This window comes from Biomphalaria glabrata, chromosome 8 (genome assembly GCF_947242115.1).
Source record: "Biomphalaria glabrata chromosome 8, xgBioGlab47.1, whole genome shotgun sequence".
In the NCBI taxonomy this organism is placed as follows: domain Eukaryota; kingdom Metazoa; phylum Mollusca; class Gastropoda; family Planorbidae; genus Biomphalaria; species Biomphalaria glabrata.
In genome coordinates, this window is record NC_074718.1 from 34,074,094 (window position 1) to 34,098,594 (window position 24,501).

The 24,501-nt window shown below is 34.6% G+C and overlaps 2 protein-coding genes across 2 annotated transcripts; one reads left to right on the forward strand and one right to left on the reverse strand.

Moving 5' to 3' along the window:
- The first annotated feature begins 418 nt into the window (after positions 1-418).
- Positions 419-5,378, forward strand: LOC129927898 (uncharacterized). The gene is made up of 2 exons (XM_056039664.1): positions 419-571; positions 3,528-5,378. The coding sequence occupies exon 2, from the start codon at positions 3,554-3,556 to the stop codon at positions 5,267-5,269; it is 1,716 nt and encodes a 571-aa protein (XP_055895639.1). The 5' UTR covers positions 419-571; positions 3,528-3,553; the 3' UTR covers positions 5,270-5,378.
- A 5,182-nt stretch (positions 5,379-10,560) lies between these two features.
- LOC129927607 (C-type lectin domain family 4 member M-like) lies at positions 10,561-14,596 on the reverse strand. The gene is made up of 3 exons (XM_056037215.1): positions 14,438-14,596; positions 12,153-12,332; positions 10,561-10,886 (listed from the first exon to the last, which is right to left on the reverse strand). Exons 1-3 carry the CDS (start codon positions 14,472-14,474, stop codon positions 10,744-10,746), a joined length of 360 nt encoding a protein of 119 aa, XP_055893190.1. The 5' UTR covers positions 14,475-14,596; the 3' UTR covers positions 10,561-10,743.
- Positions 14,597-24,501: the final 9,905 nt, after the last annotated feature.

Here is a 24,501-nt window from a genome sequence, read left to right on the forward strand (position 1 = left end):
CTAGATAAATCAAAGTTAATAGTGATTTTATAGAACTAATTTTGTTACCAAGAAAAACTAATAAAAGTCTTTTTTTTTGTCCTGATTTACTTAGAGATTTATTCAGGTGTAGGCCTACTAGTAAATTATTCGAGTGGTACGTGGAACACCTGGTCAGGCCTAGCAGAACACTATGGTTCCAAGGAACACAGTTTAAGAAACACTAATCTAGTTGATGCGGAACCTCCTGGCCTCTAAATTAAAAATTTCCCTTTTGAAAAGGATCATAACACGTCGCATGCTACACTTTTAATGAGCTGTTTATTTCATGTAAACACAGATTAGTTTCTTACTGAGAAAATGGGAATACTCTTTAAAAAGTTCGTCTATCATAAAGGCACCTCAAAAAACATTCCGGTTACACTGTCACTCGACGCTCATCCTGTTACATACAAATATTCACAAGTCGTAAAATAGTCGATACGGATGTAAATTGTATTAGACTCTGACTTTTTTTGTTTTGGTTTTTATCTGTATGCACCTTGCTAAACAAAACACAGTTGATAACTTCTTGATTCATCGCGCAGCGAAGGTAAGTTCATAGGTCTATTATTTCTTGATATATTGAGAGAGTTTAATGTATTAAAGTGAGCAAAGGACTGGGAATGGTACGTTGGGAGAGAAGGGGGGGGGGGAATTTAAGGGTGTCGAATTTGAAGCTTATCAAAACATGAATATAATCCAACTAAAAATATATTGTTTGTAGTAAAAAAAAATTATTATTAGTCTATCGTTTAGCAAAATGATTCATAAAATAGTAAAATAAAAAATGCTTTAAAAAAAGGCTTATATGAGGAAAAGAACTGCACATTTACAGCCATAGCTCACAATATTTTAAGATTTTTTACTCTTTTTCTATATCAAAGAAAAAAAAATTACCACTAATTAATTAATTACTTTTTTTTTTAATTTATTCCTGTTTTGTTAGGAACAATTCATAATTGTGCAAAGTTTCCGTGCTTGCTCTGGGTTCAACTGTTCAGCACTGAATCCACACACTAGGCTCGTTGTGTCGGACTCGATCGCAGACCAAGATCAAGACGCCGCTCGTCTTGACTGTACTTGACAGTACTCCGCACTGAACCGTCATAATGCTCCGTACCATACCGCTGAACCACACTGAACTGAGCTTTAGTCGACCGGACTGTAATGAACCGGGTTGTGAACCGTCTTGACTGTGACACCTCCGCTTTTTATATTCGGTCCCTACTGGCTTTCTAGAACCGTACAGGACCCCGCTCGATGTTTCTGGTTGGTCAAATAACTACATCCCTTGTGCATATTGTATGTGTTCTATTTATGTTGGTCTGTAATGTTACATTGTAATGTAATAAAGGAAATTAGGGCTTGCATCTCTTATTCCATATGATCAAACAAATGTGTAAAAGTTCTCCTTCTTCTTTATTGCTATCAGAGCCCGAATCATATAAAAAAATAATAATAACTTAGTAAAGTTAAAGTCTCTTATTAATATGCATGACTAGATATATATGAAAATTAAAATCCACATCTTATCTTCTTATATAGAACAGACGTTACTTCAAAAAAGATGATTATGTCCTACGCGTCATGCATTTAGTCATGCATGTTAACCAATTAAAATTCTGCCAAGTCACTGATTTTCCTGGCTAGCTCAGGCAACCCATTCCATGCTCTAATAGCACTAGGGAAGAAGGAGCATTTGTACACATTTGTCCTAGCACATGGAACGAGAAATGTGTCTTTATCTTTGTGTCTTTCTGAGTATTTTATAAAATTTTAATTTGTATATGAAGATTTTTATGTATGTTTGCTACTTTACTTTTGAATCTTCTATCCTGAAGGTTTTCTTACTTTAGGGATTTTACTAAAGGTGTTACTCTAGTGAAATGTGAATATTCATTTGTTATAAATCTCACTGCTCTATTTTGTGTCTGTTCCAGTTTCTTAATGTTTTTTTTTTTTTTTGAGTTGAGGGGTCCCAAACAGAGGATGCATATTCTATTATTGGCCTTACCAAAGTTAAATAACATTTTGGTTTTATGTTCTTATTTAATTTATAGAAATTTCTTTTAATAAATCCTAATGCTTTGTTTGATTTTTTTTTTCTGTATCTTGTATTGTTTTTATTGTTCTACATATGCAATCGTCTGCAAATAATCTGACTTTTGTTCCTGAACTAATGCAATTTGTAAACCATTTATGTAAATTAAAAATAGTAGTAGACCTAAGACTGTTCCTTGAGTTTGTTCTCTCCCTATCAGAAAATCTTTAATCCACTGATGCAGTGGACCATTAATGCCGAAATATTTTAATTTTTTAAGCAAACTATGATGGTGAACTTTGTCAAAAGCCTTAGAAAAATCTAGTAAGATAGCATCTATTTGTTCACTATTATCTAAACCTTTTGAAAAATCATCAATTAGTCCTATTAGTTGTGTTTCACATGATCTATATTTCCTAAAGTCGTGTTGGTATGAAGTAAGGACATTATGTTTGTCTAAGTGGTTTATGATGTTCCTACATACTATGTGTTCTAGGATTTTACATGTGATGCTGGTAAGTGATACTGGTCTGTAGTTTCCTGTGTCAGATTTTTCTCCTTTTTTAAATAGGGGGGTGACATTAGCTTCTTTCCAGTCCCTTGGTACTCTGCCCTGGTTAAAAGATGTCTGAAAAAGAATGTTGAACACTGGTGCAAGCTCATTGCTTAGTTTATTGAGTAATCTATCTGGAATACCAACAGGTCCAGATGCTTTATTTGGTTTAATGTTCGCTAATAGTTTTGGATTCCCTTTTATTATACCTCTATATCTTCTATGTTGTCTACTTGGTTCAAATTAAGTAATATGTCTTTGTATCCTGGGGCTGAGAATGCTGATACAAAGTACTTATTTAGGATTTTAGCTTTAGTTTTATTATCATTATGTGTTATCTTCTTTAAATGGCGCTATTCCTATTGTTTTCATTTTCTTAGACTTAATGTATGGCCATCGGTTTTTGTGGTTATCCTTAGATATTACGTCGTTTATGTATTTACTCTGCAGCTGTCTGCTTACTTTTTATAAACTCTTTCTGCCTTAGTTTCTCTAAATTTTCTATATATTTTCCTTCTGTTTACAAAGCTTCTTTAATCTATTATTAAACCAGCATTTATTTATTTTGTTCCCAGCTTAACCTTTTGGTATATGATTTTCTATAATGCTTTTAAGATAATTGTTATTGAAATTCCAGTGGTCATCGACTGGTTGGTTAATTTCTTTTTCTGATAAGAATGTTTGTTGAAAGTTTAATGCAGCTTGGTGAAGTTGTGTTAGGTTGTATGATTTTTCGTTTGGATTTTATATTGGCTACTGCTTTTTTCTGACAGTGTGATAACAGAAACAGAGGGAGGGGGAGGATGAATAGTTTTGCAGATTTGTGATGTTGGTAGATGAACATAAGTCTTACAAATACTCAGGTAATTGTACGCTTAATATATTTACTTATGTTTTTTTTTTGTTTTATAGGTATCACAAATTAGGCCTCTGTTAAAATGGTGCTCGTGCATGCCGTCGTAATTGTCACAGTAATGAGCTTAGCCAAATCTCAGATCTGCACAAACACATCGTGGGCAATAAGCTTTGATCACCGTGGACAGTCCACTTGCCGCGAGCTTGACAAATACATCAACGGGTTCCTCAGAGGTAATTTGAGGGGAAGAAATGACCCTATCACTAATTTGGAACAAGTTCAGTGCTGCAGTGCTTCAGAGCCGTGGCCGAAGGTAGAGCGACAAGTCGTTTACGCCGACTGGACATACCAGTTAGATGACAATTTCCGATGGGCCTTTTGTCCTGTAGGATACTTTCTTCACGGTCTGTACCGGTCTAGCGCTAGCAGTCCAGGGTACCTTAATACTATTGAAAGTGCCAGATGCGCTAAGCCAGCTAGCCATCCGATAACTTATGGAAGCTGTCAAAACGTAGACACATCGAGCTGCATGAGTAGACAAGGAACATGCTCATGTCCACGTGGTTTCTTTGTGACAGGCATCTACCGCGCTGACGACGACGATCTGTACAACTTAAAGAAAATGAAATGTTGCGAGCCAGTGGACAAACCTGATGAGATAAACTCTCTAAGTAAAATACAAACACGAATTATGGACACGACTCTGTGGAACTTGGCCAACCTGGCATATTATCTAGGTTACGAGTGGAGCTACGGGTGCAGGGCGCTGAACGTTGGTGAAGATTTTTACAAAGATGGTTTTACGTGGGTGGCTGAAACCAAAATTTTTCATCATGGTTCCTGTAACGGATATAATCGCTACAATAGACTAAAATTAGTATTTGATCATTGGGGGCTAAGTGTAAAAGAAATAAAATATGGACCAAAAGTCACAGAAAGCCTTCAACCAGAAAGTTTCGACTCTGGGATTATTCGTAATACAGCTTCATCGTCTATTACTGAGTCCATCGAAAGAACCCGTACCGTCCAAGACACAATAACGCACATTGCTACAACTTCTTTTACCACCAGTCAAGAAACATCGTTCAAGATTAGTTTTAATGTCAACGCAGTCTTTGGATCAGCCTCGTCTTCTACTACTTACACCACCAAATATGAGAACTCCTTTTCAACAACAAATGAGAAGTCGATTTCAAACACCAACTCTTTCAGCAAGCAGTCGTCAATAACCCTTGGACCCATGCAAGCTGCCAAATACAACGTGGTGCTCAACAAGATCAGAACAACGGTGCCCTACACAGCTGTGGTCATCACCAAATTTTCCACAGAATTTAAAGGCTTCCTACGGTGGAGCGATGGTGACGGAAACTTTCACAGCAAGTTTACGTACAGCCACGACAGACCGGCCTTCAATTACCTCTTTGGCGCCGAAACAACCCCGTTCTACAGTGCTCTTAAAAGACAAAGCGATAGTCGCTCTGAGCCTTGGTTGTGGAATTTAATGCTCCAAAAGTATCCCGACGCGAGACGTATCATTAACAGACTTACGGATGAAACTCAGTACGAATTTGCTTTGAATGGAAGATTGGAATTTGTTGAAGGAACAGATGCCAGCGTTGTCTGGGAAAAAGTGAACATAACCAAACGTGATGTCCTGGTCAATGATGATACAACCAAAAGTACACATCCATACGTTGCTAAATCTGGTCCTCTCGATAAGCCAGCAGAGGTTCAGTATCCGGAAGTTCAAATAAGTAATAAAGAGCCTGTTGCTGTAAGCGTTATACCTGTCAACTAGTCTCGTTTGTTCCAATACACAGGCTTTAAAGTCATAAATGGACACAAAAGTTAGCATGCTAGTGTAATGAAATAGATTATTAGTTTTAATGTTATCATGATATTTTATTTTCCTAAATATGTCTTTAAGAAATAAAGAAATGCTATTCATTACATAAGAACACTTAGTTTATCATAAATAATTTATATACCTTTATTTGTTGGATTTCTTTTAAAGGTTTTTTAAAAATAATAAAAATCAAATAACGAAGAAGAGCAAGCAAAAAACAACAACAACAAAAAACTGGGCTTTTCATATTAACCATATTTCTCAATAATGTAAAAGTTATTTCCTTTATTCGATATCAGACACAATAATTACTAATCAATAATTAATTGAATAATTGTTTAATTTGTAATGGATTCATGTTTTGTTAGGTACAATAATTGTTTCAAGTTTCAACTTGATCTGAAAATGGGTGTGGGAGAAGTAATTAATGTATTCAATTATCTAATGAACCAATCCCGACATATTTAGCCACATATATGTGAGTACTGAAGGATTAATTTCCATTGTTGGTATTAAAAGATAATTAATAACCAGCAAGTAATTGACTGACGAATTGGTAAACTTTTATTTATAGATTTATCTCTTGTCTGTGATAATGAAGAATTGTGCAAAGTTTCAACTAGATCCGAAAATAGTTGTGGGAGAAATAACGTGTACAAACTTTTTATCAGACAAACACAGAGTGTGTTGATATAAACAGATAGATACAAAATTTTACATTTCTTGCAAGCCAATAACGTCCTTGTAAATAAATTCAGCGCATTTTCTTTAAGTGGCATAGATCACTACCACATTTAAAACTACATTTTTTTTTCAGGCAGTGCTAAAAAAAAGAATTTTTATCCATAAGTTTATGAAAAGTTAAGAAAAGTTTTTTTTTTTTTTTTTTTTTACAAATGTACGAGTAGTTCTGGGAACAGTCAGCGTCATTCAGCAGTGGAGCCTCATAAAAGAAGGAAATACAGTCTTCTCCAATCGGAGTTTAAAACAAACCGTTAATTGGTTGACCTGTTGAGAAATAGATTGTAAATTCATTAGGCAATAATTGCTACATTAGGCATTTATGGAAGTTATCTAAAAAAGCAAAATATCCCATTGTTACATCAACCTAATCTATTATAACAACTGACTTCACAGATACCTTTAAGGCCCTTAACCATTCTTAGGAACATACTCGTTGCCTGTCAGAGGACGGTAAAGAAAATTTCTTAGTGGAAACTGATAAAGGGACTACGATGAATTTTGTTTCCCTTTAATGAAACTCGACCCTGGCAGCGCCAGAGAATGACTACTCGTTAATTTCTAACATAATAATAATAGGAGCATCACTTCATCGTTTCAACTAAATATGTCTGTAGTGGGAAACCCAGGGATCTTGCCACGAACCAACCTAATAATTTGACTGGATCTATAAATTAGCATATAATTTTACTAAATTACAAGTTCAACGTCTTGTTATAGATTTACAAGAGTATGTTCAAACTAACGTAAAGTCGCTTAGTGTATGTCAAGCATCGTAAAACATCATTAGCTATTATACAATATTTAACAAGTACGTTTATATTTAGATTGTATTCCTGCAGCGCAAAGCTATTTAGAATAACAAATTACTAATGCAAAGGCCATACACAACAGTAGAAGAAAGGATTTCAAAAGTGGAACTGCGCCTGGTGATTTCAGATGCCCAACCTGTGACCGCAGGTGTGTATCAAGGATTGACCTCTTTAGTCACACAGAAGTTGCAAAGAGAATAAGAGTGGCTCAAAAACTTAAAATGCCACCGAATGCTTTCATTTGTTGAATATTAGCACCACGGCAATTTATTTACAGACCCTAAAAGGATCGGTGGAGTGTTGTGTATTTGTTTCTTGTGTGTTGTGAACTGATCTGTTCTTGTGTGTCAAAATGTCTTGGCATCCAGGTCAGTTTGTGTGTGTGTGTGTAATGTGTTATTGTGAACTGTTTTGTCATTATTGTTCAATAAAGCCTAGAATTAAGACATTTCTTTCTGTAGTATTTTGTTAGGTTACAACATGGAAAAATTGAGAGAGAAGGTGATTGGTTGTTTCCAAATACAGAAAGACGTCAATTGTAAAAAGTATTTAAAGGACGGAGATATTCAGTTGGGGGCTTGGACGACGACAGTACATTTGTTTCCATCATTTGTATTGTTAATTGTACGGTGTATATTTTATAAGAGTGAATCCTAGTTCCAGAATAAAAGCTTTGAATTTATTGTTATGGAATCTCAGTTTTTGAAATGTTAGTTTACATTTGTATCTCCGGCATCGGTTATTGTTTGATTGTTTAGTAATTGTTTAAAAGGAGAAATCTTTATTAAATTATAACATCAGAAACGCTTTGTCTGATCAACACAATCTTATTGTAACATCAAGACAGCATCACATTTAGCCCTCCTACATAGATATCGTCACATTAGTCTTAAATGATTTACTCTCTCAGAAGTTTCTACAATTTTTAACCCATAACGCAACTTCGACTATGTGGATAGCAGCTCTTAAGACGAATTATGTCAAGGGTTTATTAGCCTAGAATAACTAGAATGTTTAGAATAGTTCTTTATTGTGAGAAGTATTAGTTGGCTGTGGGGAAAAAGCGCTTGCCTTGAAACTTTAGGAAAGGAACTAATCCAACTTATAACATCACATTCGTCAAGTACAATGTCTTTCCCTTTTTCGATACCAAACAAAATAATTGATTACCAATAGTTAGTTAACTAATTGGTTAATATTTTCCTTGATTCTTGTATTGTTGGGTACAGGTATAAAAAATTTGCAAAATTTCAACTTCATTCGAGACTTGGTGTGGGAGAAATAACGTGAACAAGCTTTTTATTGACAGACAGAGTGAGTTAGTATGAGCTTTGTCATAAAAGAAGCCGACCTTTACTGTATCATGTGCGACATGGTTTATTTGTGATACTGTCCTTCCATCCCTTCGTGTGTCTACCTTTACAATGCAAATAATAACATAAACTGTTTGGTTAATAACGGTAATAAAAAAGAGTTTTGATTGGTGTTATATAAAAACTGTGAATAAAACAATAAAAATGGTGAGAATAGTGAATACGTCATGACTAAAGTATTCTAAAACTTAGCAAAACAAGCTATTGTAAAGAATCCTTTATTAAAAAAAACAAACAACCAAAGCTTGTTTAAAGGGGAAGAACTCCGTCCTTAAACTATATATATATAATGTACAAGTTATTTCACTTATTCGATAAAAAAAAATAATTACCAATAATTAATTTGACAGACTTTTTTTGTTTATTAATTCATGTTTTATTTTGTACAATAAATAATTGTTTATAGTTTCAGCTTGATCGGAGACATACAGTTAACGATTATTTAAGGGGACTAAACCCAACAAATATGCCATATCTTTGATTACTGAAGTATTGGTTTCTCTTTATGCTATTAAACAAAATAATGAATTACCAGTAATTGATTGTCTATTAGGGTACTTTTTAAAAATTGATTCATGTCTTTATCCATGTCAATGAAAAACTGTGCCAAGTTTCAGCTTGATCCGAAAATGGGTGCGGGAGAAATAACATGTATACATTTAACCAGACAGACAGACGGACAGACAGAGTGCATTATTTAAAGCTTTGTAAAAGAAGTTGAATCATCTCTGAAAGGAGTATACAAGAAACAGTACAAAATATCAAGACAAGAAATTTGTCTTTCCTACTAATGGCCAATCGTTTCCCACTCTTTGGTCATTAGATCTAATTCTTTGACCTATTATCACAAACATTAGTCCTTATCATATTCTTCATTGCAAATTTTCTTGAATTTTTTCCTTCCTTACATTTTTTTATTAGTTTGTTAACTTTTCGTGGTTTGACACTGGTTGGACACACATTTCGAAACCGGAAAACGATTTTCCTAGAAATAAGTTTATTTTTTTCTTAAAGACAACAATTACTATCTCACTGGCCACACAGTTGAAAACTCCGTTATTTTGCTACTAAATATAATCATCTTACAATTATATTTGGCAATTTAGAACATTAAAAGTTAAAATGTGATAGCAATCTATATTCCATACACTTTACTGTTCACCTTGTCATCAGACTACTCCTACGTTACATACATATATTAAACATAAAATGAATAGCAGCACCAGGGACCAAGTATTAGAAACAAAAAGTAGTGAATTAAATGCTACGAAAATATTGGACTGCGCTAACAGAAGATCGGACCAGTGACCCCGGAAACGGCAACAGCGGGGGAAGAAATGAATGCTGTCCTGTTTACTTGGCGCGCTCATTTCTTTGTATGTAGCTCCACATGCCATTCCTGATTGGTTGAGCCACTTCTTTTACATTAAAATAAATAAATATATTAAAATAAAAAACTTATGTAACAGGTCTTTTATCTTTATTTTGTACACCCGATACACCTATAGGGGCGAACTAATGTTCAGATTTTCCTCCATGGACTAATATTTACAAAATTCATATTAAAATAAAAAACTTATGTAACAGGTCTTTTATCTTTATTTTGTACACCCGATACACCTAAAGGGGCGAACTAATGTTCAGATTTTCCTCCATGGACTAATATTTACAAAATTCATATTAAAATAAAAAACTTATGTAACAGGTCTTTTATCTTTATTTTGTACACCCGATACACCTATAGAGGCGAACTAATGTTCAGATTTTCCTCCATGGACTAATATTTACAAAATTCAGTACGTTCATTGAGTTATTTAATTTATGCCTCTTTGAGTTGTAAAATTAAGTTTACATAATTCTCTATTTCTCGTAAGCTCATCCTGTTTAAGAAATGTAGCTATTCTTGTTTACATGCTATACATCATAGCGCCTTTGTACACCAAATAATTATTATTGTTGTTGTGCTTCTATAAATATAAACGTTAGGAAAAAGAAAAGTAAATTAAAGCTTTCTTTTTTTATTCTACAACATTGGTTTTCATTCATCCGTTTCCTTGCTTGCCCATAAGTTTACTTAAAAGAAAGAATTGTAACAGTGAAAAAAAAAATAAAATCGGATAATTAGAAAAAAAAAGTTATAGTGTTTTGAAAATTAGACACTGTCTATGCATATTTAAATAAAACAAAAGTAAACATTGGTCATGTGTTTATTTTAAATATTTAAAATATTTATTAATATTGTTTCTAAAAATAAATTACAGATTATTATTAAGAATTGGATACAGTATCTAATTATCATAAAAGCTTAATTGACATAATTTTGAAAAAAAACAACATAATTTTACATAGTAATATACATATAAGATCGGTAATGGTCACAACCACTTTCTTACAACTTCATTGTCAGACATTTTATCTAATCGGCCACTGTTTCATAACCCTGTATGTGGTATTAGAAAATTGGAAACTCTGACAGTGGGTAAACTCTTGTGGGTTTAGTTTACGGGAAGTTAAAAAAGGGTTTTTCACAGATGTAGGAGTAATTCTGAAAACAGTATGCATCATTCAGCAGTGGAACCTCGTAGAAAAAGGAGATACAGTCCTCTCCGTCCGGAGTGTACAACTTGCCATTGCTTGGTTGACCTGTCCAGAAGAAAAAGATTGTAACATCAATATAGTATTGTCACTTGATACTAACTAACCAAATCCAAAAGAATAATATTAAGCGTATCAGTTGTTTTTAGCGGTCCGGAAAGTGGTAAAGCCAATATTAGTTCTGTTTGGTCTGGCTGTCCGTCCGTCTGTCAAACTCAGATCTAAAAACCTAAAAAAAAAGTTATTATGAAAACTGAACTCACCATATTTTTAAGACAACCGTCATGTTTCAAAAAATATTAATTAAGTTAAATTTTTTCATAAAAATACACCACATTCTTATTTTGAAAACTTCTGGGGATTCGGGCATTGGTACACTTTTGGGCAGTGGAGACCAATAGCTCGTTGCCACGTAGTACAGACCTGTCACGTGGCAACAAGGTTTCGACGTTGCAGGTCAGTGTACAGGCCTTCTATGACGATTGATCTCGCCTTTAGTCGCTCAGCAGACGCAACTCTGGCCGAGTAGACATTCGATAAACAGCCAAGAGGTTTTTTCACACTCAGCACCACATCCCACATCAGTTCATTGTGTGAGTTATCTATTTCTATAGCCTATGCTCCTTAGTTAATTTCATTCATAGAAATCGAGACTCCAATCAACATTTACATTGTATTCCAAAACTTCTTCATGTAAATTGTGTATACAGCTTTATAAAATATACAACTTACGAAGAACTCTTTACCAGTGGATTGCAGAAAAATACACAAAACTTTAATTATGACATGGAAAACAGCTACATCAGAGTGATAAGATTCACACAGTCCATAGTTATCTACCTTGTGGTCATCACTTTTTATTTTCTTATTGGTCAAAGCATTTTTGAAGCTTAAAAATTCACGAGTAGCTGCTTCCTTAGACCTCCTAACTATAAAGAAGGGACTCTAATAGAACTTTTGATTCTTAATTATGGAGTTTCCATCGACTACTTGCACTGGTTCCAAGATTCAAAGCTCTGGTCGGTTATATATATATAGACTACTCATAATTTGACTGTAATAGGCCTACTAATCTTAAGCTAATCTAAGTTCTATTTTCATGCTAAGAATAAACTTAACCATAATTTTAATTTAGAATTGGGATACGAACCAGTCAACAATTTTTTGCAAACCTCTAAAAAAGTTGAAAATTTCCTGCACCTCAAATCACTTTCAGCTTTACAGTTACATTCCATACCACGCAATACATTCTTTTTAAACGTTTAACTGTACACAATATATTTTAATGCAAATACAGGTGTGTGTTGAATTTACCTGAAACAAAAGTCTCATTAATCCAACTCCCACTGCAGATTGAATTGTCGTCTTCCCACCTGTATGTTCCTTCTTCTTCAATGTCATTTAACCCGATCCATAATATCTTTTTATAGTAATTGGTCTGTAGCCATGTAAGCTTCTCCATCGTTTTAACCGTGTAAAGATAAGCATCTTTGGCTGGATAGGATTCAAGGATAATGAAAGAAAAGTAAAAAAAAAACAGTGAAAAAAAATGGTCTTATTGTGTTTTCTAATGTTTGTACTCTTCATATTAAATTGCTAAATTCTTCATGGGCTCAAAAAGTAGGCCTACACCGGGTGGAACGTGGACGGGTATTTCGAAAACGGCAGTTGGCCGAACAGTGAAAACTTTGGTTTGACCGTTATAATGTTTCAAAATATAATCAGATTAACACTAAAGTTGGCTATTTTGTAAGTGAGGGGCACAGCAGCTGAGTGGTTATGCACTAGGCTTCCAAATCTTGCTTTTTGGTTTCGAATCTAGGTTTAGACTGGGATTCTAAATCTCGTGATTTTTAGGATGCTCCAGAGTCCACCCAACTATAGTGGGTAATTGACTTTAGTTAGGGGAAAGTGAAGGCGTTTGGTCATTGTGCTGACCACATAACACCCTGCTCGTTAGCAGTTGGCTACAGAAAAAGATGACCCTAACATTATCGGCCCCGTAGATTGCAAGGTCTGAAAAGGAAACGTTACTTATACTCTATTTTGTATGTGAGCGGTGTTACCACTACAAAATGTTGACGTTTTGAAAATATTTTATACAATGCATTTTTTTCTCTTTAGGCTTTGTTTCTTTTTTATCAAGAAGCCCCACCATTTTCCCCGCACTTTAAATGGTACAGTTTTGAGAGTTTCGACAAAGGAAATATGAGGATACTATAGTTACTCACCTGATTTCTACAAAACTTTAGTTAAGTTATCAGCTTTACAGATAGAATAAAGAATGGGGAGGGGGAAGTAGGGGAGACAACTGTATCTTTTTTTTTTTCTTGAGCTACTAAAGAGATGTAGCCTACCGTAAACTTCGTAAAAAGTTTCGTATATTTTTTATCAGTTGCGTGTGCCCAATTTAACACAAAAATAATATTTTATTGTTTTTAGCATAAAATTCAGTAAATGCAAGGAAATAAAATAAAAACATTAATAAAGTTCAGTATGCGTGTAAAAAAATAAATTATTGTTTTATTGGTATATTAGGAAAGATACCAACGACAGTGCTAGATGGGCCCATGAGTGGAACCCCCGGGGCGCAAGGCGTACAGGAAGACCAAAAAGAAGATAGAGACGCAGTGTACTAGAGGAAGCCGAGAGGACAGGACAAGAGCTGGGAAGTCATTAAAAAACTAGCAAGAGACCGTGGAGAGTGGCGTGTCTTTACTGAGGCCCTATGTTCCATGAGGAACGCAAAGGAAAGATGATGATATTGATAATAATAGATGAAAATCGAAATAATTATTGACTTTGCGGAGCCACTATCTCAACAAGCTATAAAGTGTAAAGGAAAAATTAGAAGGAAATATGGAACCTATTTCTAAAAATTACGCAGCTAAGGAATGTAAACAAAAAAATCACAAATTTGTGTTTTATTTTAGACAGAAAGAGTCTATTGTTCCTAACCTGGGGGGTACCTACTGCTGTTGACTTGTCATCTTATATGACTATTTGTCTTTGTACACTGCTAAGGCGTAACAATACATTTTTACAAAGCTTATATTAACTCACCCTGTTTGTATTGCTGGTAAAAAGTTTGAACACTTTAGTTCTTCCACACACAATCTCGAAATAAGCTGAAATTTTGCACAATTATTTGTTTTACCTGACAACACAAGAATCATAAAAAAAAAATTGTGTATTAACTGCTTTTTTTTTATTTTGTTTGGTATCTTGAACAAATCGACAGGAGGGCGCGGGAAATCTGTTTTAAGTTATAAAATGGTTAAATTTAATAATTTATACACCTTGAATTAGCGCGGGTCCTATGAAAGTGCGGGTTCTATAAAAGTGTGAGGCCCACTGCTGTCGCATAGGTTGCAGTGGTCTAAGGCCATCCCTGCAAAATGGCGGCGTATGCTACGCCCCCGGTCGACTAGTAACACTTAATAGAAACTTTTTAAAATAATGTTTTTCTTGTTCATTTTTCTTTCTTGAAACTTTTAAAGGAAAACTTCATCCTCACAGTTTTAGAGAATCGATTTCAATGATATTATGTTTTCTATATAAACAAATTGTGTACATTTATCAAGTTGGATTGTTGTTACCTCGACAGCTACTTCTGGCAGTGATATAATCTGTCATAATTGTTGACACCCACACGCATGCGCTAACGGAACCAATGGTGATGTAAATAAAACCGTCGCTGCCAAGACATGAAACATAAATCTCTTGACTTGAACTTAAGGTCGTGTTGGTCGAGTTACAATTGCCTGAAAACAAAATGGAAGTGTTGGTATTAAGCCTAGTTACATTGGCCAGACTTTTCATCTTCTTATCAAACCTTTTCTTTGTGAATTGAAATCGAAATTACATTAAGAGAGAGAGAGAGAGAGAGAGACCAACAATTGTGTGTTTTTCAAGTTGAATTTCTAAGATTTTAGCAAGGTTTCTTCGAGTTAATTGAAATAGAAATTAATGAAATTAAAGATAAAGTGGTGTATTTACTTTTCAAACATAATTCTATGACAATATAGATAAATTTTCAATCAGTCGGTACCCTATGATCCGCCAACGAATACACAACATGAAAGGCAGTGAGGCTCTTATTACATTGTAAAAGATTTTATAATCTATATTATAAAGTAGAAAGTTAAGGCGTATGTATGTATGTATGTATGTTACGAATAGAAATCAAAACTGTTTGACCAATCTTGATGAAACTTGGCATAAATGGGTACTAACCTAGACCGTAGGGTATATATTGTAGCCCTAAAACAAACTTAAGACCCTCGAAAAAAAAGTTGACCAACTTTATGAAAGCATTATAACTTCATCGATCTAGGCTATGTTTACCATATTTAGGCCTACATGAAAAGATCGAAAGGATCTAGATCTAGATCTAATTTTAGAAACTACACTTTTTGCAGATAGTTTTTTTACTTTGACACATGAAAATACAAAATATAGTCTATTGATTTCATTAGTTAATAAAATTAACTATCAAATTTGTGTTTCAAATGCATTTTTTTACATAAATTCGTTTCTTATATCTTCGAATTTAGAATTCCTGACGAACATTAGCGAAATGTTACACATCTCTCCATTCCTAGGTCTAAAACTCTATTTCAACTCTATGATGATAGAACTTCTCTTCGCAAAGATAGTTTTATAATTAAACACATGAACATATTAATTATAGTCCATTCATTTTATATTTTAATCAAATTAACATTAAAATTTGTTTTTGTAAAGCATTTTTACGTAGGCCTACATTCGTTCGCCAATGTTGTCATAAAAAATTAAATTCAGGTCAATTAGCTATTTTTAGCTCCATTCCTAATATTTTTTTATCCATGAATTCATGCATTCGCTTTACTTATAACATTATTATTTTCTTTAATTGTTTCTAATGTTAATGCTAATGTTTCAGTGACATATCAGCAATACGCAAGTTAAGACCCGCGTCTAGTTCTCTTATAAAAGAGGCATACGGAGCGTCGTGATACCAACTTTACCTTTTATAAAGATTTTCCAAGATGATACAGTGCAATACTAGACTAACACAGTTTACAAAACAAGGCATATTGTTAAAACGCAGAAAAAACAAAAGCGTATTTCTTTGCTAACATGGCACAGGCGATTCAACCGTTGTCTAGCGTTCATAATTTAACAGGCACAACGCCATGTACTCCTGGTGGAGAAGCTTTGTTAGCCTTTGGCAAAGAATTAGCTTACTAACGCCAAAAACGACGAAACTGCAGATTCTTCACCTTCATCTATCCCTTATAGTCTGTTGGGCCATCGCACAAGATCTGTTGACAGTCTTTCTCCATTTCTTTTTCTTTTGCATTGGATAGAATCTCTCTCTGTTAACAATTTGTCGGTGAATGAATTGTCAGTGAACGATTTGTCGTGTGAACGATTTGTCGTAAACCAATTGTCGGTAAACGAATCGTCGAGTGAACGAAAAGTCGTGAACAATTTGTCGGTGAATGAAATGTCAATGAACGAATTGCCGTGGAATTTTTTTTTTATAATTCTTTTCTTCCTGTAGAGAAAAATTTACTTACCGACTGAACATTGGTGATTGCTGTATGAGTAGCAGGCACAATTCCGTAGCTGACATTTTCTGGCACAGTGAATAAGACTTGAAGCTTCTGACGTACTTGTTGAATAGTGTATAATAGTGTCGCTTTGTTCCACTTTATGAAAATAGTCGTACTGTATTTCAATTGAGTAACCTAGAAATTAAAGAATAGAATTCGTTCTGGGTTATATTATATATTTTTATTATTCTCGTAAGAAATTTGTCATGAAATGGTGCAAATGACCAAATACCGAATTATTTGACTGATAGAAAACGAAAGTTATACTTTCATAAGACAGTTCTATTGAGGAGCCGCGGTGGCTGAGCGGTAAAGCGCTTGGTGTTACATCATCTGACCACAAGGTCTGAAAGGGGAACTTTACTTTTACAGTTTTATTGAAACATTAGAGACCTGCATGTGAAATTGAACTTGGAAACTTGGATTTAATTATTTACTTTTCAAGAAAATTTAAGAATTCTTAAGACTTTATTTTTATGAGTAAATTTCTTTGTTTTCTTAAAAATGTAGCATTTAGGATATATAATATCCTGTCTATAAAATAGGTTAATTTCACGTTATATAAAATTTCCCAAATTTTTCTTTCTTTAAAGGCAATTGTTATGTAATATTGTTTTAGTCGCTGGTCTACTTTTTAACTCTTTCTCTCCGTAATTATTTACCACATTCTGGTGGAATCAACGTTGGTATCGTCAGTTAGAAGAGAAAGAGTTAATGTTTAACATGCCTTTAATTATTTTAATTACAGAAAGCCTAAAATAGAACAAGAAAAATTACTTACTGTACTTACCTACAAGATAACAACAAAGAAACACAGACAAACATGGTGGAAATAATCGCATTTTTCGCATTGTAGTTTCCATTCCCACTTCAACTAGTCTCCTCTCAATAAAAGTACGCTACCTTTTTCTTTCAACAAGTCAAGCGTTTGACCAATTTGTGATCAATGATCAAATATAGATAGCAGTGACTATAGCAGAGCATCAAGCGACGCGTAAGAAGAAAGTAACAGAGCGTGACGGGAGAACCCCCTTGATTATTGAAGCCCCTCTCCTTCTTTTATTTTTACATCAACAGGAACACAAATATTTCCCGCGTTTTTTATGAAGTGTGGAAGACAATGAAACAGTCGCTACATCCACTTGGATATTTATGACTGTTGGTGAGCGTGACTCAGACACGCTAAAATAGCGATGATTGAATATAAATGGACGTAATTATATATCAGTCAATTTAATATACATATTAAAGTTATAAACATTGCCAATAAAAAATGTGTGTAATACACATCGAAGTTATAATGATGAAAATATCTTTCAATTAAGGATTTAAATATAGGCCTACTTATTTTTTCAAGAAGTCACCGGAAATTAACTCATTCGAGCTTACACACTCTTAAAAATGTCAATACTAACTCTTTTTGTCTTCACTGTTGTTTGAAAATATGTGTGATTGAAGTGCTCCGATCCGCAATTATTCTTTTTGGGTATCAAAGTTATCACGAAATTCTGCATTCAATACTACGCTGACACACGCAGACAAACATATAGTATATATTGTATCTTTGAAATTTAAATATTTACATACAGGCCCAGGGGCGGACTGGCTATATGAGCATTTGGGCAAATGCCAGGTGGGGCCGGTACCCAATTGGAACGGTTGGGCCACCGAAAGGGTTGCTGGAATACCAGAATAATATTCTCTTTAAAAGCAACACTTTGAGCGTCGTGATTTATTAAAAAAAAAAAAAAAACGTTTTCACTTTAAAGTCTAATATTAATCTAAATCATTGTCGTAAATACCCTTCATCCGTATATAGTGCTTCTAGCAGACTTTAGTTCCTTATACACACTGAATGATAAACAAAAAACTTAATGCTATTAAATTTTATAGAGACCGACGTTAGTGTGAATATATTCGGATGAGTCTATGAAGGGACAAACAACAACGTTCCTTGTCCTATAAATGACATGTTCAGTCTCATACGAATTCTTATTGGTTTGGTGGAGTTGTCGTATGATCTCGAGTTGGCCCCTCTACGAAGTCATTCATAAGTCACAATTATTATTCTCAACAGTGTAGCAATGCTTTGATAGGAATCAAAATACTAAACAATCGAAAAAGAGAAAAAAGTATCATAAAATGCAACTATTGCTGGAATCATCTACAAAACAATGTAGTAAAATTATTAATGTTTTCTCGCAAGCACTAGAGATTCACCAACTCTAAGATGACCGTGTTTATGAATGAACAGGCTCAAAGCAATAAGACGACAAAACTTACGTCGAAATACAAAGAGGCTTTGCCGCAACATGAAAAAAAATCTTAACAGCATTTGTTTTATTGAACGTAAGGATATTACCTTCCAACAAGTGAACTCAATGTTCTGATGTGTGTGTAGCCAGCTCTAAGATGTAAACAACGACCAACCACTTTTACTTTCCATAACTTAAGTCAGGTACCCATTAGAGTTGGGTGGACTCAGGTGTGCTAAGAGAAATCCCGAAATTCAAAATCCCAGTCTTCACCAAGATTCGAACCCAGGACCTCAGTTTCGGAAGCGCTTTACTATTCAGCAACCGCGCCCCCATGACTTTGTGAGATGATCAGTTCATAAATGGAGAATGAAGAGTTATATTTGTACATTGAAGTCCATATGCCCGAGAAGATGTCGAGGAGTGAAAGTGAATAATAGCTAAATGTTTGTTGAAGGAGGATCTTCAGATGCCTCGAATGTGAATGCCAAGTAAATGTATATGTTAATGTATATTTAAATTTTTTTATATGGTATCAAAATTTTGAAGTGTTTGGCAAATTTCCCTATTCCAAGTGTTAATACTTTATTCATTTGGTAATTGTAATTATTATATAGTTTCAAAATCATCGTATAAATTATTCATATACTAACTACTTTCGATACATTATTAAACATTACACAATGCTTTTGGTGACAGGTAGGCCAATGATTGGACATCCATCATGTGGCATATGATTTGTGGGCCGGACTGTATAAAAATGCCCGGGCTGATTTTGACACCCAGTCCACCCCTGTACATGCTTACTTATAAACGTGTCACATACAAATAGCATACACTTTTTGAATAGGATGAATAATGAGCTGTAGATGTCAGGAAAATGTGTTTCTGCAGTGAAGAATGCAAGAAAACGCTTATGGCTTCGCCCCGAACCCCACTGATGTATGATGAGCTGTAGATGTTAGGAGAATGCGTTTCTGCAGTGAAAAATGCAAGAAAACGCTTATGGCGTTATGGCTCTACCCCGAACCCCACTGATAAATAATGAACTGTAGATGTCAGGAGAATGCGTTTCTACAGTGAAGAATGCATGAAAACGCTTTTGGCGTCGGGGCTTTGCCCCGATCCCCGCTGGGGAGGCTTACAGCGTTCCTCCAGATCCCTAAGCTATCAAGAGAAAGGCCTCAACATGACTTTTTTTTTTTTGTTTTTGTTGTTTTTTTCGCCGAAGGTTGAGAAACACTGCCTTTTTTATTCTCATTATATATATATATATATGCTGTATGCACATTTATGCTTAGGGTTAGGGTTTACTGGGCGTTAGGGTTAGGGTTTGAAAAAAAATCCCCCCCCCCCAACTGGATCCGCTAGTGTCTTTAGCTCTAGAGTTCGAATTCAGGTCGTTTATATTTTTTTATTAACGCATTTAAAAGGCGATCACCTAGGTAGACCTTTGTTTCTCCTTCCCCCCCCCCCCCAACCCGCATTCATTTTTCCAACTGGTCCAGATAAGTGATAGGATCATAGCGTATTGAGAAAGCTATAAGCATGAAATTGCGCTAAACAAAACCAATCGGTAAAAAATATTTGTAATCTCACAGGCTTATTATTGTTGGTCTAGATCAAAACGAATTGATACAACTACAATTCATATAAGATATGTTTTTTAAAAAAATCTTGTTTTAAGAATTGGGATATTGGAGTATTATAATCGATGCCATATTTGTTGCATAAAGAAACGAAATGACAAATTGTTTTGCATTTTTAAAGCGTTTGTATGTTTCGTGTAAACATCAAAAGGTTGGATGCTGAGGCCAGTTCTTCTTTCAAAGACAAACATTTACTTCCCTCTTAAATGCAACCTAATCGAATCCTTCATGAAGTATTTACTGCACGCTGATGGCGAGTTAATCTTTCCCTCGCTCACTCCTTCACGCCTGCTTGCAAAGTTCTGAGCAGACGACAAACGGAATGGCGAGACAGAAAGACGCGTTGCCCTTCCCCTTCCACCACAGCAGATCAACGAAGAACGAAAAGTGTCTTACTTTGTTTTGTTTTGGCTTATTCCATTTAACCAAAGTCTATAAGATCACCTCAAAACACATTTTGATCGATCAGGCTAACCTCACCTCAAATTAAATAATACGTTTTGAACTAGTTAATAAAAGTACATTGATCTTTGTGAAACAACGACCGAGGCGTTTCGAGACCCTGTGAAATAGAAACTTCGTATTGCATTTTCTGACTTCAGCCGTAAAAACGTTTAGATCAGGGATGCCAACCCTAATTCGACCTGTGGGCCATTTTAATTTCCGACTCTCGTGTCACGGGCCATATGAACGAAAAGTTACAGAAACGAAATGAAATTGACATGAAACTATTTGATTAGAAGTACGTAGATCTAGAACTTACATTAATTAATGGGATATTTCACGTTCATCATTTTTTAACGCGCCAGAAAATGGCTTCATTTCTCTACTTATAAAATGAACAACATTGTAGCTAGCTATACCACCGACTTATTTCATCGTTTCTTTTTGATAATTATTCCCATCGATCCTCCAATCTCTGGGTGTATTTTAACAATGTTTTATTCGTTGTTCAAAGCAAGAATGCCGTCATATTTGTTGTATAATGCCGTTTATATGTAGATATTTTTTTTAAAGAACTGGTTTGATCATATTGTTAGACAAGACTAGCTGTCAAAATATACAGAAGTACAAAATTATACGTTTTTAGGTTATCGTAGTACAGATTCTATTTTTTTTTTTACAAACAAAAGAAAAAAAAAAAAGAAAAGAAAAAAAGGTTTATTTTAAAAAATGCGCCCATGAGTCTTTGAACCTAATACCTTTGGCTCTAAAAGCCAACATGCAACGTTAGATTTCATTTTAGACATATATATATACCAGGGCTTTTTTTGTGACGGTACGCACTGGTAGGCCTACGGCATACTGGCACCTTTTTGAAAAAAGTATTACTTTTCTTGTATTTTTACGTATATTATTAATTTTTAGTAGTTAAAAGTTAAGCAATCAACTACTGAGTACCGGCACCTAATCACTGAGGACCGGCACCTATTTTTTTTTACAAAAAAGCACTATATATATATATAAGCAATAAATCCAACAGTTTACTCAAATGTATAGAAGAAAAAAACAATTAAGTGGCCATATAAATATAAGGGTTAATACTTCATAAATACTACAGGAGTGCTACTATTACTATAAAATAGTGAACACTTTAGGCGTATTACATTCCTAAGCAGAGGAGTAGTGAGGGGAGGGGGGAGCAAGGGGGCGCAATGCCCCGGGCACGTCCCTCAGGGGGGCACTACACGCAGAAAGGCGCCTTTATATGTTCAAGATAAATGGGGACGGGATCGCCAATAATGTACCTTATGCCCCGGGTGCACCTTTGGTAACTACACTGTTCCTGAGACCTGAGTATCAGATTTAAAATCAGCTTCTTCCGTAGAATCCATCACGTAACCCAATTCAAGAAAATTACGAAAAGAGACCAGGTGTAATCCGATCCTGTGGTTTCTATCAGTACAGTCTAAACAATTATTCTTATTGGTTAGACAATTAAAAAAAAGAAAAGAAAGTATATAACCATACATGTATAAATGTATTAGAAACGTACGAAAAGAGAGCTATTATTTAAAAGTATTAACTAGTAATAATAGTGTGTGGAGCGGGGTAAAAAAAACTCTTTTTTTTTTAAATTAAGGCCCTAAATTTAAATGTATTAGTTATGAATAGCAAAATCATAGCTCTATAAGATGTATAAAATAAAGGATGTATTGTCTTTTTAAAAAGTTTTTTTTAAATGCTTTTCTTTTTCTATGCAAAGAACAATGTTTTTTTTTTTCGGTTAGATCATAAAATTAACCAATTCGTTGACAAAAGAAAAAAAAATCGACTCTGTTACTGGCTTAAGACTTTAAATTCCTTGCAAATTTCAGATCAAGGCCCGGTTTGGTGGAGAATCAGACGAGAGTATAGTGTACAATATTTGTGTTACACAAATAACAAACTAGTGTTTAAGAGGGAAGACCATAAACTTTTACAATATATATATTCTAGACTGGACATGGAGACTTTTTAAACACTAAAGTTGGATCAAGGCGTTGTTTTGTAAAGCAGTCAAAAGAAGTAAAGTCGTTTTGTTTTTCAACCCTAACCTATATGTAACGTATAATTTAATTATTAGATCTAGTTCTACTAATTGAACATCAAAAATAAGAGTACTCTTGTTTCATAATTATTATTTTGCAATTTTTATATACATATATATGAAAGATCTAGTTAATCAATCTATTTAATTGTACATAAGATGATTTAAATCAACATCAATTATTTCGATCTAGGATTTCTGAAACATTATCTCAATGAAAACAAACAGGAAATGGCATTGTTTCAAATATTTGCGTGAATATCCGAGAAATGGTTTTGCATTATTTCTAAACTTTGAAAACTAAAGATCATTACTTTTCTATGAAAAAAAGGTTTACGTACATAAAAATCTATATATAGATAGGTCTGTGAATAGATAAATCGTGGATAAGAATTTATTTCCGGTTTCCAGTCTGTAATAAGGCTTGTCTTCGAGTCCGAAGATTAATGAGAAATACAATATTTCCCGTGGCTGCGCAGCCCCAGCTGTGACCTGCATATTTTGCCGCATCCGGGACAAGCATAACCATTGTCCGCAGGTGGTCGTCTGCGTTTGTCCTCGGCAGCAGATTTTCTTTTGGTCTCAAATGTGTATCCCGCATCCTTCGTGAGTGACCCCCAGTTGTCTCGTTCCGACGCCGAATGACGCCAAGTGCTCTCTTCTATCTCAGCCAAGGAAAGTTGACGCCTAAGCTGGTCTTGGAAGCGTTTCCGTGGGGCGCCTCTGTTACGTCGACCACCTTTTAGCTCACCAAAAAAGATTGCCTTTGGCATTCGTTCGTCTCCCATACGGGATACGTGCCCTGCCCAGCGTATTTGTCGAACCATAAAAAGTCCCTCTATACCGTCCATATCGGCGTTCGCAAGGACATCGCTGTTTGTAGTGCGGTCCTGCCACCGTATGTCCATGATGGAGCGCAAGCATCTTTGGTGAAAGCGCTCAAGAAATCTTAGTTGTTTTGTATATAGTGTCCAGTCTAGTATAATATATAAGTCTATGGGGAAGACATATTAGGAACTCTATTTATTACGTAAACACAAGCGGTGTTGCACTGACGCAATGTAAATATAGTCATATAATACCAATATTTTACATATAGATTATTGAAATTTAGAAGACTATAACATGATTCAGCCACAGCGTCAGAAGACAAAACTTGAAATACTCACACAATTGTATGTAGTTAATTTTGTGTAATTATTGTTATATCATCAACATTATAATGTAGCCCAGTGGTTCCCAAACTTTTTTCTCTCGTAGACCCCTTGCCTTGTTTTCTGGTTTTCGGTAGACCCCCTGTTTAACTTGCAATTTTTTTCAAATTCATCAACATTGTTTTACAACTAATTTCTATCTGTAGTGAGTTGAAAAGTGAAAAAGTAATTTAAAGCTACATATTCAATTATAGAGATCTATCTTTTTTTTTTTATTGATAAAATTCAAATTGAAACCAATTAAAATAAAAATTAATATGTACTGCTGAAGTTTCCCTTTCAGATCTTGTGATGGTGTTAAGATTATCTGTTTCTTTGGCCAACGGCTAACGAGCATGGTGTCATGTGGCCAGCACAACGACCAACCACCTTTTCTTTCCCTAACTAAACTCAAGTACCCATTAGAGTTGGGTGG

What these genes read in the sequence shown, in the direction of transcription:
- LOC129927898 (XM_056039664.1), top strand. Translation starts at nt 3,554, where the DNA reads ATGGTGCTCGTGCATGCCGTCGTAATTGTCACAGTAATGAGCTTAGCC.
- LOC129927607 (XM_056037215.1), bottom strand. Translation starts at nt 14,474, where the DNA reads ATGACAGATTATATCACTGCCAGAAGTAGCTGTCGAG. An exon ending in TGCCAGAAGTAGCTGTCGAG is followed by an intron (nt 12,333 to 14,437) that starts GTAACAACAATC and finishes AATCCTATCCAG; the next exon opens with CCAAAGATGCTTATCTTTAC. An exon ending in TAATGAGACTTTTGTTTCAG is followed by an intron (nt 10,887 to 12,152) that starts GTAAATTCAACA and finishes TCTTCTGGACAG; the next exon opens with GTCAACCAAGCAATGGCAAG.